The sequence below is a fragment of the Nicotiana tomentosiformis genome, chromosome 12, assembly GCF_000390325.3.
Source record: "Nicotiana tomentosiformis chromosome 12, ASM39032v3, whole genome shotgun sequence".
NCBI lineage: Eukaryota > Viridiplantae > Streptophyta > Magnoliopsida > Solanales > Solanaceae > Nicotiana > Nicotiana tomentosiformis.
The window spans coordinates 32,874,596-32,888,298 of record NC_090823.1 but is presented as its reverse complement, the minus strand read 5'-3'; the positions used below and the strand labels follow the sequence as shown (position 1 = coordinate 32,888,298).

Here is a 13,703-nt window from a genome sequence, read left to right as displayed (position 1 = left end):
ATGGCACGCAAAACAAAAAGTGGAGATCTCGAGGCGTGCTTTAAGGTCTTAAACTTTTTAGGAAATATTAAGGGCCTTACAACAATGTAGAATCAAAACTAATTGGAAAATACTTTTATATTGAAAGAGTTATACTTGTCTAAAGTCAAGGGATGCACAACTTAGGGCACCATGTTCCACTTAACATTTCCAACTCGTTCCAACCAAACCCTTTTTACTTCTAAACTTCATCAACATGCTCCAAATCACTTCTTTCATACATTTCAGTGACCAAATAATGTGTTCGATTTAGTAGGTCTCCTTGGATACTCAAAAACATTATTCGCAAATATCTTTGGTTCACTTTTAAGATATTAAACCATTAAAAAGTTTTACAGGGCCTTACATTCTTCCTCACTTGGGAATATTCATCCTCGGATGTTGGATCTTAGCCTTGTTCGTCCTTAGAGCGAGTACTTAAATTTTCTTTCAACTTATTCATCACCTTTAGGTTCTCAAACCTTAATCAAATCCCTGAGACCTCACAATTCTGTGCTAAGTACAGAGTCATCCTCCTTGCCTCTGATCCATCATCTTAGTCATCCTCTAGCCTTAGTTCTTCAAAAATTTAACTAACTCTTTAAATTTTAAAAACAATTGGTAGAGTCTTATTTGTATATTGGTCTATCCACCTGTCATGGAGCCATATAAACCAACGAAAAAAATATATCCACATGCCATACAAGGCACCATAAGTATACATAGCACTAAACACACCATTTCTTGTCATTTCATTGTTATTAACTTACATAACTGCTCCAAGCCATGGAGGCGCATATACATGAGCATAAAACATAATACCCGAAAGAAAAGAACTTCCAATAGTATTTACATACTATTACTTGTTCTAAAAATAAGTGAGAATATCTCATCTTCACATCTTTTTCCTCCTCCTAAGTCGTTTCTTTCACATGTTGGTTCCGCCATAACACCTTGGCGGATGCCACTTCCTTTGTTCTCAGCTTTCGAACTTGTCTATCAAGGATGAAAAAAGGAACCTCTTCATAGGTCAACCCTTTATTAATTTCAACATTCTCTACATGGACAATCAATGACAAATCCCTAATCACTTGCTTCAGCAGGGACACATGAAACATGGGATGCATGGAGGACAACTCTTGAGGTAATTCAAGCTCGTAGCCTACTTGGCCTATTTATTTCAAGATTTTATAAGTCCCAATACTTATTGGAATCAATTTACCTTTCTTAACAAATCACAAAATGTCTTCATGGAGAAAATTTTGAAAAACACCCATTCATTTTGCTCAAACTCCAAATCTTTATGTCGAACATCCTAATAGGACTTTTGGCGACCTTTAGCCTTTTTCAACCGTTCCTTGAAAATCTTGACTTCTGCCATAACATAATGAATGAGGTCTAGCTCTATCAACTCTGATACACTAACTTCAGATTATCTGATAGAAGATCTACATCTCCTACCATACAAGGCACCACATAATGCAACAACAACCCAATATACGATAAAATTCTCAACCTCTACCTTCATTGGCCCTATACTCCTCAAAATATAGCCACTCATTGCCCCAATAGTGATTCTATATACTAAATTTTATCATTATGAATGCTATATAGCTTCCCTTTTCATATCCGGACTTCTATATTAAAGAGACAACATAAAAATAATGTTATCATGATATTGAGTCACAAAAATATTGCATGTACATACTTTGGAACAAGACGCATCATTCATGGAACATATTTATCACATTTCTATTACATATAACCTCTTAGGAATTGAGTTCTACAATAATTTTGTTGAATCGAGTTACAACCTTAGGTTACTACTTTTAACTTGTTTCTCCAAATTTTCAATAAAGGACTCTACTTGACGAGTTTCTTATAGGACCTTCTAATTAAAATGAATAACATCGGTTGGCTTGTGCACACACCCTCATAACATTAGCCTACACGACATCGAGTCAAATGTAAAGCAACATTGTGCTGAGACCTTTCTTAGCACATTCTCTTTCCTTCTTATGTGGCTACTATGATTTAAGAAATCACTTTACTTCCTTTGTGAATATTATTATGAACCCTCGTCACTCTTTAACAGCTTAAAAGCACATCTCAACATCCTTCATATATTTTATTCGAAAGGGTCACTTATCCGTATAGGGCTTCCTTTGAAACTTGAGATCCTCACAAATTTGTCATAGAACGACTCTTGTTTTCCTTTCGAGTCTAATACTTAGTCCACCTAATTCCATCCTCAATAAGTAACTCACTTCATTCTTAGTATTGTAGCTACCAATGACATTGCCTTATATTGCAGCTTGAGAGCTATTATGTTAATCATGCTTGATTTGTAACAAGTATTCATCCTCTCCTACTACCTATGCAACTCATTTCAAACATTTTCCTTGTACTTTGGGTAGGTTGTGTTGTTTTCCCTTTTTTAGATCACCCCTTTGGTCTAGCCGGGATGCTGGTACTATCTTTTCTCTATGACGAGGACATGATTTCCTATCCCATTTCTCCCTTAATGCATTGTTGATACCCTTACTGTGTCACACACTTGTCTATCTCTCATGAACTCGTGGTATCATTGTGCCTAGTTTCTTGAGTTAACCACACCACCACAACTTCATTATTAGTCTCATATTCCATTGTAATATGGAGACATGAACTCCCTCTACATCTCTTAATTCATATTCAGTACTTCCCAAGTCGATTGCATTACGATTTGTTTATTATGCCTTCTATTAACACTTGTGCTCTAGGCAAGTCCACGAGGCTGGTATGAGCTATTTTTGCAATAACTATGACCGCCTCAATTTATAGATTTTCCCAATCATTCATGCCTCATTCTTCCTAGTTAGTGAATAGTTCTACACTCTTACATATGTTACGTGGCCCTTTCCTTTAGTTTTGAATTCATCATGCAAGCCTCTCGGCACTTGTTGGGATATCCGTGAGAAAGTTTGTCCTTCTATGTATCACTTAACACCTCCTTACTTTTAAGATTCTTAAGAGGCTCTCTATCGAGTCCAATGCACTCTTGGATTATTATAGCATTACATCTATTTCTCACTCTCTTCCATCTTTCTTAGTGTCTTGGCACTTCGACTAAATCACAAATCCATGATGAATTCATTCTGAACACTCACAAAACTTTCCCATTTACTTTATAGTGCCTTCTCGGGTTCCATTGTCATCAAACTGGAACAAATATAAAACCCTATGGGGAAACTTTACTCTTATCCCTTTCTCTCTCCCTTAGTTTCTAGGATCGTTGACCATATCATGTGCTTTATCATGTTTGAAGAATTTACCATCCCTAATATTCCACATTCTTGAGTGGACTATGGGTTTATCATTAGCATATCTCTTCGGAGCATCACATTAACCCCTAGAACTTTCCCAGACTATGCATGTCTTAATTATGATATTCAAACATCATAGCTATGGTGATATCCAAATAACTTTATCCACTTCAGCGGTTCTCATGTAGCTCGGGTCTAAATTAAATTGTATTCCTAAGCTCGAATTAGTTGTAAAAATTCACCGGTCCTTACACAATTCACTTCCAAACCTTCATATAAGTATGAAATCATATTTAGATGATGACACCCTCGTCTGTGGGCATCCATGGCACGCAAAACAAAAAGTGGAGATCTCGAGGCGTGCTTTAAGGTCTTAAACTTTTTAGGAAATATTAAAGGCCTTGCAACAATGTAGAATCAAAATTCATTGGAAAACACTTTTATATTGAAAAAGTTATACTTGTCTAAAGTCTAAGGGATGCACGACTTAGGGCACCCTGTTCCACTTAACATTTCCAACTTGTTCCAACCAAACCCTTTTTACTTCTAAACTTCATCAACATGCTCCAAATCATTTCTCTTATACATTTCCATGACCAAATAATGTGTTCGATTTAGTAGGTCTCCTTGAACACTCAAAAACGTTATTCGCAAATATCGTTAGTGCACTTTTAAGATATTAAACCATTAGAAAGTTTTACGGGGCCTTACACAAACACACCCAAAGTGTTAGTAAATTCTCTGCAAACGCTTTACTTTCCATTTGAGCATCACTCAAAGAATATGAGAAACATTAAGGCTTAATTCTTATCACCTTTGGCTGCTGGTGGTCATAACTCACAAGAAAGAATGGCCTTATATGTAATTAAAGAATAAAAGAGTTGCTGATTCCAGAGAAAGTTGTAAAAGACCATTTTCTGGCAACATACTGTTAGAAATAGGGATAATGTACCGTTTGAAAAGATGAAGAAAATGAAATTTGCATAAAACTCAGTGTAGAAACCTAGTCACAAAATGAACATAAAATATGGTGGCACCATCTCCATCTGTTTTAGAGCTAGGTTTATTTAACCAAAGAGGCTCTTAAGCACCATGATCTGATGGCTTGAGAATCTCCAATAAGCAAATAGACATGACAAATTTTTTAGGTTACTACAGATAGAGATACAATCAAGACAAAAGAGATACCATTTGAAACTGATTGCAACTCAAGCAAACAAACTTTAGCGAAGGCTAAACCTGGTTTACTCAAAACTTTAGGTGATAAAGTCAACAATGTATCCTTTAACTTTAAACATCGTAATCTATCTTGTTATTTCTTTTTCTTGGACAACGATGGTGTAGATCAGCTTGTGCGCAGCTCAACTATTCTATCTATACTTGCAACCTCCTATGCTTACAAAGTAACTCTTCTCACCAGGGCTTAGGCAGAAGAGAAGAAATCACCTGGCCATAACTTTCCCACCAAGGTAATACTAAAAAAATCTATACTTGGTAGATTGGCCTTATTTGATATTCCATACAGATGAGCTTTTCTTTACATAAGCAACACAAAATGTATACTTCAACTATTTAGAGCAAGATATATGTGGAAATACAAGGATGCATTGCACCTCATTTGCTAAAAACCTTACATCTATAACTCATGTTGTAGTCGACGAGACATCTACTCTATTAAATGAATATGGCATGAATTGGAATATTTCTGCATTGCAGTAATTTCCATACACGGGCATAGCATGTGTATATTCCCTCTTAATCAACAGAGAAAATACTCAATAGCAAAGAATCTATGAACAGAGTGTTGTTGTTATCCATTAGTCCAAGTAAAAGAGAGTGACAATCTTCCTAAGATTCTTGGCTTCTTGACATGTTTCCATAAGCAATCTGCTATCATGAAACGCAAAGCAAATAACTTGTTGCACTTGGGAAATGATGTCCATGTTACACAGCCTACATCAGGAAAATCAATTCAGAATAACCCAATCCAATAGTGGTAAGAAGTGAAGTACCTCAACCCAATTCAAAAAGCCACATATACAACTTGTAACAATTTCTACAAGACTAAAGGATAGGTATACAATCTGTGTTAATTGTTGGTATGGACTATGGTGATAAAAAGCTCCTTCAAAACTAGTTGCCCACTTTGAGGGAAATCTGAGGGCGAAAAGGTATAATATAACTATGTTATGACGTATGAGGATTATATTGATTAGCACGTCACTTTTTATACTTTTGTGCACAAAGTCAGGGAACTTCATATCATAGAAAGCAGTTTCTGCCAAGCAAAGAATACAAGTTCACTATACAAATGTTTGAATAGATAAGTGTAGAGGAAATCAGATGTTCATGTTCTCTAAAACATATAAGAGAACTAGTTCAACTAGAAAATGGAGATAATTAGTCGAAAAAGGATGCTCTTTTGCATACCTGCTAGCTTCTAGCAGTGAGAGATGGTCATTGTGAGGTTTCTCTATCACATGTTTCACCTGCAAATCCAAGCAAGTCAACATTATGATCTTGTTGGAAGCACGGATAATAACCCTACTCTGTTCCATCAATCTGAAGATTGAACTCTTCTTACCGTGTTATAAACGACTGATGGAAACAAAATTCAACCGTGCATTCAATCAGAAGTCACTATAGAGTAATTCTCAAATGTATAAAGCAGAAGAAGCTTGCTTCCTTACTCTCTTGAAACTTGGACTCATCAACAGTTATATTTGCAAACCATCTTAAGCATACATGTTTCCTCTTTACTCAAAACATAAAATTTAGAAAAGACTAATAATTTCTGAATTCCATCATTCAGATTGTTGAAATGACGGCTTACCCCCTTCTTTTGTCAAAAACTTCTGGATTGCCAATACTTGTGTCCACTAAAGGAGCAACAGAAGAAGCAAATTTTAATTTTCAGCATTCAACCATTATAAAGCTATTTGATGACAAATCGTAACTTAGGGTTATAAAGATACTGAAGTTGGTTGGTTTGAACTTAGAGAAATTAATTCAACTGGATTTTGAGTTTAAATCAGGATGTGATATACTTACATGACGTGTTAGCTCTATATTGGAAGGCAACTAAATAATGAAAACCGTGCGTTCAACTTATAATGTCGAGATAGATCAATTACTCAACACAAATGACGAGGATGGCATATACATCCACGATAGAGAGAAATCTTAGCTACAATCATAGAAATTAGTTCTACTGTAAAGGATGCCATGGAAGGGGAGCCTTGGCGTAACTGGTAAAGTTGATGCCATGTGACCAGGAGGTCACGGGTTCGAGTTGTGGAAACAGCCGCTTGCAAAAATGCAGGGTAAGGCTGTGTACAATAGAACCTTGTGATCCGGCACTTCCCCGAACCCCGCACATAGCGGGAGCTTAGTGCACCGGGCTGCCCTTTGTAAAGGATGCCATGAAAATTTTGGAGTAGAAAAGCATGTAGGATGGTACCCTAGTAGAGACTTGGAAGCTCTTGAAGTGGCTGGAGTAGTATGGCAACCAAGCTTTTCAATGTATATTAGGTGTTTGGACAATATTTGATTGAAATTGAAAATAAAGAGTATTTGAAGTTGGAAGTTGTGTTTGGCCATGAATATCTTTTTTCAAGTTGAAGTTTTATGAGTGAAACCATTATTACACTTGAAATACTCCTTAAATCAACTTTTCAAACGTTATTCTCTATTTCAAGTTGAAGGTGAAATAATGGACCAGATTGTAAAACAAACCTTGATTTGCAAATAATATTTCAAGTTAAAGTTGTAACTAAAATGAAGTTGCCAAATAATTGGAGAGAAGGGTACCTTGGTACTAATATATACTCCCTCCGTTACACATTTTATGTGAACTTATTTGACCGGGTATGGAGTTTAAGAAAATAAGAAAGACTCTTGAAACTTGTGATCTTAAACCTGCCATGTCATTTGTAGCTAAAAAAGCATGTCATTGAGGATAAAATTGAAACATCAAGTTAAATTGTTTACGGATATAAAATGTATCTTTCTTTCCGGAATAGGCTAAAAAGGAAAGAGTGCCACATGAAATGGAATAGAGGGAGTGAAAGATGTTCAAAGGTTTGCAAACTTTCGTAGTATAAACTTATGAGTCCTATGAATATGGAGTAGAACATAGATATAGAGGCAATTACAAGGGTGATAGATAAATAGTTTGATATTGCTTGGTTCACAACATACTAGATTTTGCTACAATGATCGATGAAAACTTGTAGAAAGAAAAGTATCTTCACATGATATTCATTTACTCAAAGAAATTATATAATAAAGCATCAAGAAATAGTTTGTTAGTGGTATGCTTAAGAAGAAACGAGTTGATATCAAATAAAAAGTTTCATAAAACATATTTACAAAAGAAAAGTTACAAGTGTGAGAACACTATAAGAAGATACTTAGGAGCTTCCCAGGTGTATACTAAGGATTTGCCTCAAATATATACTTTTTTATGCAGTTACGGTGAGGTAATAGCACAACACGTGACGTGTGGGTAAGACGCATGTCACGGGTTCAAATCTAGCTGCAGACAAAATCTTGGAATTTAAGTGAAGGGTAGAGGAACAGACTCATTGTCTATCGAGTTTCGAATCGTATGCCAATGGCCCTCAGGGATTTCTCGGTTATCAGAAAAGATTCCATGGTGAAATGTGATTTTTAGATGATACTGAATTTATAGGAGAAACTAGTGAGGAACTCAACCAAAAGTTGGAATGATGGAGAAGAACTCTAAAGAGAAAGGTTCTTAGGACAAGTAGAAGTAAGACAAAATATTGACGCCGCAAGTTTAGTTCCCCATAAGAATAATGAAGGTGAAGTGAAATTAAATAGGAATATGATGCAAAACTGTAGACGATTCGGATATCTAAGCTCAGACTTCCAAGAAAATAGCATGATAGATGAAGATGTACCATATAGAATTAGAAGATGATGGCAAAAATAGACAAGAACTTCGTAAGTACTATAGGAAGGGAAAACCCTCAACATAATAAAAAGTAAACTCTACAAAACAGTTGTAAGACTAGCAATGCAAATGTGACTGAATGTTGGGCCTTTAACGCCCAATATATCCATGAGATGAATATTGTACAATGCCTGTGGTAAGATGGATGTGGTCATAAAAGATCAGACAAAATCAGAAATGATTACATCAAGCAGAGGGTGCTAAAACACATAGAAGATAAAATGCAAGAACAATGTCTGCGGCGGTTTGGCCTTGTCTTATGTAAACCTCCATATGCACCGCGTCATAGGTGTGACACTATGATGATTGAAGGTGATAAAAGACGATGAGACGACAAGTTAAACCTATAATCACATTGAGAGCAGTTGTCTCATAGACCTTCTTTCTAATAAGGTTGAGAGTAGTTGTCGACCTTTAACCTCCTAAAAACAATGTGGACTTAGCTAAGAACAGAACATAGTGGAAGCAAACGAATCATATATACAATACCAACTAGTCGGGACAAGGCTTAATTGTTGTTGTTATACTTACACTAGTTCTGGCGTTTGCCAAAGAAACTTGATTACTTGTGTAGGAATAAGAGAGTGAGTTAAAGAAACAGTTTTAGACTTTAGAGAACCCCTAATTTTTCTTTAAAGTCAAATCATTTATATTGGAATGAAATGGGCCTAAAAAGAGTCGAATCATAACTAATGATGCATACAACCGACCCAAATAGGTTGAGATTGAGATATAGTGAGTGTATGGTGAATTTATGAAATTAGCTCCACTAACCAAATACATCAGAAATTAGCTCTTGCAACTCCTCTTTTGTTTTTCTCAGCAATAACGACATACAAGTACATTTCAAAAATTAGAAGACCTAATGGTGTGTGGGGCCCCGGATCTGTTCCAGCTAATTTTTACAGCTCCTGCTTGCACCTAAATTTTAAAAAAAAATACATGCGCCGTTTGTGTATATAACAGCTTGATAAGATGCACAGTAGTATGCTCATCGGCTTTCAGGTCAACAGTTTCAGTAATTTAGCCTCTGAGACAAAATATTCCAGGAGATATTGACTCTAAATGTTTCAGTACACAACAGTTTGATTATTAAAAAGCACATACAGTCATAGAAAAGACCAGAGGTAGCAGCTCTCAATAATGATTCCTTCTATTTAAGAAAGGATTAAACAAAAGGAGAAAGACTTATTTTTTGGGATAAGTGAGAAGTTAATATTATGGATAAGAGATTTACCATCTCCTCTACATCTAACAATTTAACCAAAAACCCACCAAAGAAGAGGAAGAGATTTTTTTAAAGATAACTATATCCACGAGAAGCAGTGCAATGACTGTGTTTATTAAAAAGGGAGGAAACAATCATTCCAATGACAGTATCAAGATAGACAATATATCGTTTTCGCAAATTGCTTTGTGTGATACCATCAGTGACATTTCTTTTTTTCTTTGATAATGGTAAGATAGCCATCAGTGATATTTCTGTCATAATGAAGCGCGATTTGTATGAATAGATGCAACCAAAAAGAAAGTAAATGCATTTACTTTAGACAACAGCTCCTGACTTTCCGGAGGTTGTTTTTTCAAGCTTTGCGGCAATATCACAGTTAGCAGCTCTGGTTTCTCAGCACGAAGAGCACCTCTAATGACAGCAGCATTGGTGCCTGCTGCTCCAGAAGTAAAGATGTGATTTTTCTGAGAAAAAAAAGAAGAAAAAACATTGAAAAGCTTAAAGTCGTTAATCACTATCTCCTTCAACTAACACAAGAGAACCATACCGTAATGACCAAGGCATAGCTTAAAATCTCAATAAGTTCTTGATGCATAAATCCCATATTTCGTGTCCCAAAAAAGCCAATATTTCTTGGACCTTGTTGTTGAATTGCTAACAACTCCTGAAAACATGAAAGGAGCAATATATCTCTTATTTACACATTCATACACCATTGTTGATAAGTACATTCACCGACACATTAAGAAACATCAAACTAGTAGATTTTGTTGGTTAAAAATAACAATTGAATTGGCCAAACACCTCAACTTTGGAAAAAAAAAACCACTTTTTTTCTCGAAAAGGCACTTTTGAAACTTACGTCTTAAACATGTCAAGTTAAATTATTTTACGATTCATTATAAGAAAATAAAACAAAATTGAAATAGTAATAAATGTTCTTCTTAAGTTCAATCTAAAATATTACATCAAAGAGATAATAACCCGACCACTGTTACAAGTAACTCGTGACTTAGTAGAAAATATTTGCACTTTGATCTGATCTGTCAGATTCATCTACTTAACAGGAAATGTTAAATGCCAAAGGGGAGATAGCTTTTTTCAGGTAATAAATATCCAAAGGATCATTACTATTCAAACAGTAGACTCTTAAATCTCATCACATTTCCAATTCGATACAGGTAAGTATAACATAACGTCCAAGTAAAAGACCACATCGAACCTGCAGATAGTCCACATCTGGAACTGGCTTATACTCCGTTACCAAAACTGATCCTGATCCTTCAACAACAGACTGAGCTTGAGTTGGAATCTGAGAGCTGAGTTCGTCATCAGAACCAAACATCTGAATTGCATAATCATTTTCATTCCTCAATTTATCGTTGCTTTCAGCCTCTCCATCTGGCCACTATACCAGCACATAGAAAACAGAGGCCCCTGGCAGTAAATCATAAGTGAAAACCAACTGATGCATGAAAATGCATAATCATGAGAGCCACCTCTAGTTTGTATGATTGGCGCTGTTACTGAATATTTATGCAGCCTAAAACAGCAACACAATTTGAGACTAAAGCTCATCCTTTCATTCTAATCATCAAGTTGCCTTTCTCTAACAACCTTATTTTCCGCTTTAACAAAATGCCAATACAACAGGAATGAATAAGCTCAGTTTTGATGTAGAAACTAAAAAGAAGACAACAAATTTAGATGAAATGGGAATCTTCTTTCTTAGCTAACAAAAGCCACAAACCTAAGCAAATGACAATAACCAACCATGATAAACAACATATAATTGCCTGTTTCAAATCCACAAACATTTGACTTTCTGATACAAGGAAGTTTTAATTTCTACAACAAATAGTGAGTATTGCAACAGTTAGCATACAGCAGCAAGAGCTAGCTAACAGTACATCCACAAACTTCAAGTAAAGGGAGAACAACATATGACTACAACAACAACTACACCTCAGTTCCAAGCAAGTTGGGGTCGGCTATATGAGTCATCATTGACCATGTTACTCTATAATATATAAACTCATCTCAAGCCAATATTATCCAAAATAAAATAAAAAGTACTAGGGAACAACATATGACTTTCTTTTGACAAGTCAGAACAACATATTACATATGACCAATAATAAAGCTTTGAGTTTTTCTCCCATCAAACACCAAATTATCAAGAACCCAATTTTCCAATTATCACAAAAGTCAATCTCGAGCTTAATTACAACAAGAAAAACCCAATATATGCATTTAACTATAAACACATAGAGAAAAGTAGTAGTAATACCGTCTGCTGTCCATGGGAAGATGAGTTTGTTGAAGCAAATCTTTTGGAAGATGACACAGAATTGACGGGACAATTGGGGTTGTTAAAGTGAACAACTTTATTGAAATTCAAAGGGGAAAATGCAAGACGGGAGTGAGGAAGAGGCAAAAAGGGGAGCCTCAATGAAGAAGTTAGCATTCTTTCTCAGGCTTTCTTGATTTGCCCACAACTAATACTTAACTATTTGATTGGCTTTTGCTAGCAGAACTTTCTTGGCAACTTTTTGCTAACCCCTTTTCTTGAAATCCAAAGCCCTTTTTGAGTTTTTCCCCTTTCTTTCCGTCTTCCACACGGACATGTGAGGTGAGAGATGATAGGTTTACAACTTTGGACAAAAGGACATCCTTTTTATTATTCCCTTTTGTGTTTGTGGTTTACTAGTACATTATTTTTCTCTGTTTTCTTAACACAAAAAATCTTCCTTTATGGGGTTTCTTTTTCTTTTTTTTTGTTCTAAAACTTCTTACCTCAACTCCCTTTAGTGTAGTCAACTAAGGTGAGTGACATCCTTGGACGAGTCTCTTGCAAGCCCAAAAGAGAAAAAAACATTTTAGAACCCAAGAAAGAATAAGATATTTACACTTAAAACTCGCAATAAGTAAGATAATAGCATTTACTCGTAGTGATAACTTATAATTTGCTTTACCATTTTAATTTACCTGATTTTTGACCAATAGCTCATTTATATTTGGTTTCAAGGAAAGCCACGTGGAGTCATTATCTTCTTCATCTAATTAGGAAATTGATGCAAATCATTTCTTTCTACTTCAATATGAATTGGAAAAAGCTAATGGGTAAAAACTACACATATCTCTTAATTTACTTTCTCTCTTTTTCCACTTCTACTAATATTTCTAAGGCTCTATTCGTTTTTATTATTATTTAAGATAAAATCGTTGCGCTATAGTAGCAAGAGATAACGGTTGTCTAGCGGTGACTGGAAATGAAGGTGAGACGTTAAAGGTGGTCAACGGTGATATTTTGTAATAGTTGATGGTGGAGGTGGAGGTGGTTAGTGATAGAGATGGTTGTTGTTGGTGGTTGGTAGTAGAGATGGGATGTACAATGTGGCATGTAGTGAAGGTAGTTGACGGTGAGAAGTGTGTGGTGGAGTCTGATAGTTGTATTATGTGGCGGGAGCAATAAATGTAGTTGTGGTGAAAGGTCATATTTATAAGAATATTTAAGTAAGCATGTTTAACCTAAAATTTGAATATTAGGGTAAAATAATTAAATTTATAAATGTATACCAAAAGTAATTGATTCAATCAAAAATAGTTAAACAATTAAGATAAATATGCAATAGAATCATAAATTGACGAAATGAAGAGAGATGAAAGTTTATTATTTGAAGGTAGACGAAAGCTTGATTTTACCAACAGCTTGGTCACAGAATCAATGAATTGCCAAAAGAGAAGAAAATAGTTCGTCAAGAACAATAAGATTTCTGATGTTGATTGAGACTTCGAGAATATCATATGATCTCCTAAAATTAATAAATATTGGTTTTTATAATGATAAATCTGAGTTGTCATTTTTTAGGTCACGCTACCATTTTACTCATTCATTTTGGCTATCAGAATGATTTGTAGCGGTTAATTTAATACTAACTCTTATAACCGCCGAGTAAATAGTGAATCTCAAATATTTTGGAACATGTCAACATGCTCTTGTTCTTGTATGTGAACTCTCCGGACACTCATTAATTCTCTAGACACTCGTTCTTCTCTCTAAATGCTTGAGTTGATTCTCCGATTAGTCTTTTATCAGTCTTCAATTTTTTGATTGCTTGATTTATATATCGGCTTACATGCAAGTTGTCTAGACAATATTTGCCATGTA

The 13,703-nt window shown here is 35.3% G+C and overlaps 1 protein-coding gene across 2 annotated transcripts; it reads right to left on the bottom strand.

Moving 5' to 3' along the window:
* Positions 1-4,865: 4,865 nt before the first annotated feature.
* Positions 4,866-12,179, bottom strand: LOC104094138 (uncharacterized). 2 transcript variants are annotated; one of them, XM_009600006.4, is made up of 6 exons: positions 11,823-12,179; positions 10,755-10,940; positions 10,080-10,196; positions 9,847-9,996; positions 5,754-5,812; positions 4,866-5,276 (listed from the first exon to the last, which is right to left on the bottom strand). In XM_009600006.4, exons 1-6 carry the CDS (start codon positions 11,997-11,999, stop codon positions 5,141-5,143), a joined length of 825 nt encoding a protein of 274 aa, XP_009598301.1. In that variant the 5' UTR covers positions 12,000-12,179; the 3' UTR covers positions 4,866-5,140. The 2 variants fall into 2 exon arrangements, with proteins under 2 accessions (XP_009598301.1, XP_009598302.1); XM_009600007.4 differs by having other exon boundaries at positions 10,755-10,969; positions 11,823-12,173.
* Between the last annotated feature and the right edge of the window lie 1,524 nt (positions 12,180-13,703).

Excerpts from the sequence above, each read along its gene's own strand:
- LOC104094138 (XM_009600006.4), bottom strand. The coding sequence starts at position 11,999 with ATGCTAACTTCTTCATTGAGGCTCCCCTTTTTGCCTCTTCCTCACTCC. Across the intron at positions 10,941-11,822 it reads CTTCCCATGGACAGCAGACG|TGGCCAGATGGAGAGGCTGA; the intron begins GTATTACTACTA and ends GTGCTGGTATAG. Across the intron at positions 9,997-10,079 it reads GCTATGCCTTGGTCATTACG|AAAAATCACATCTTTACTTC; the intron begins GTATGGTTCTCT and ends TTTTTTTCTCAG.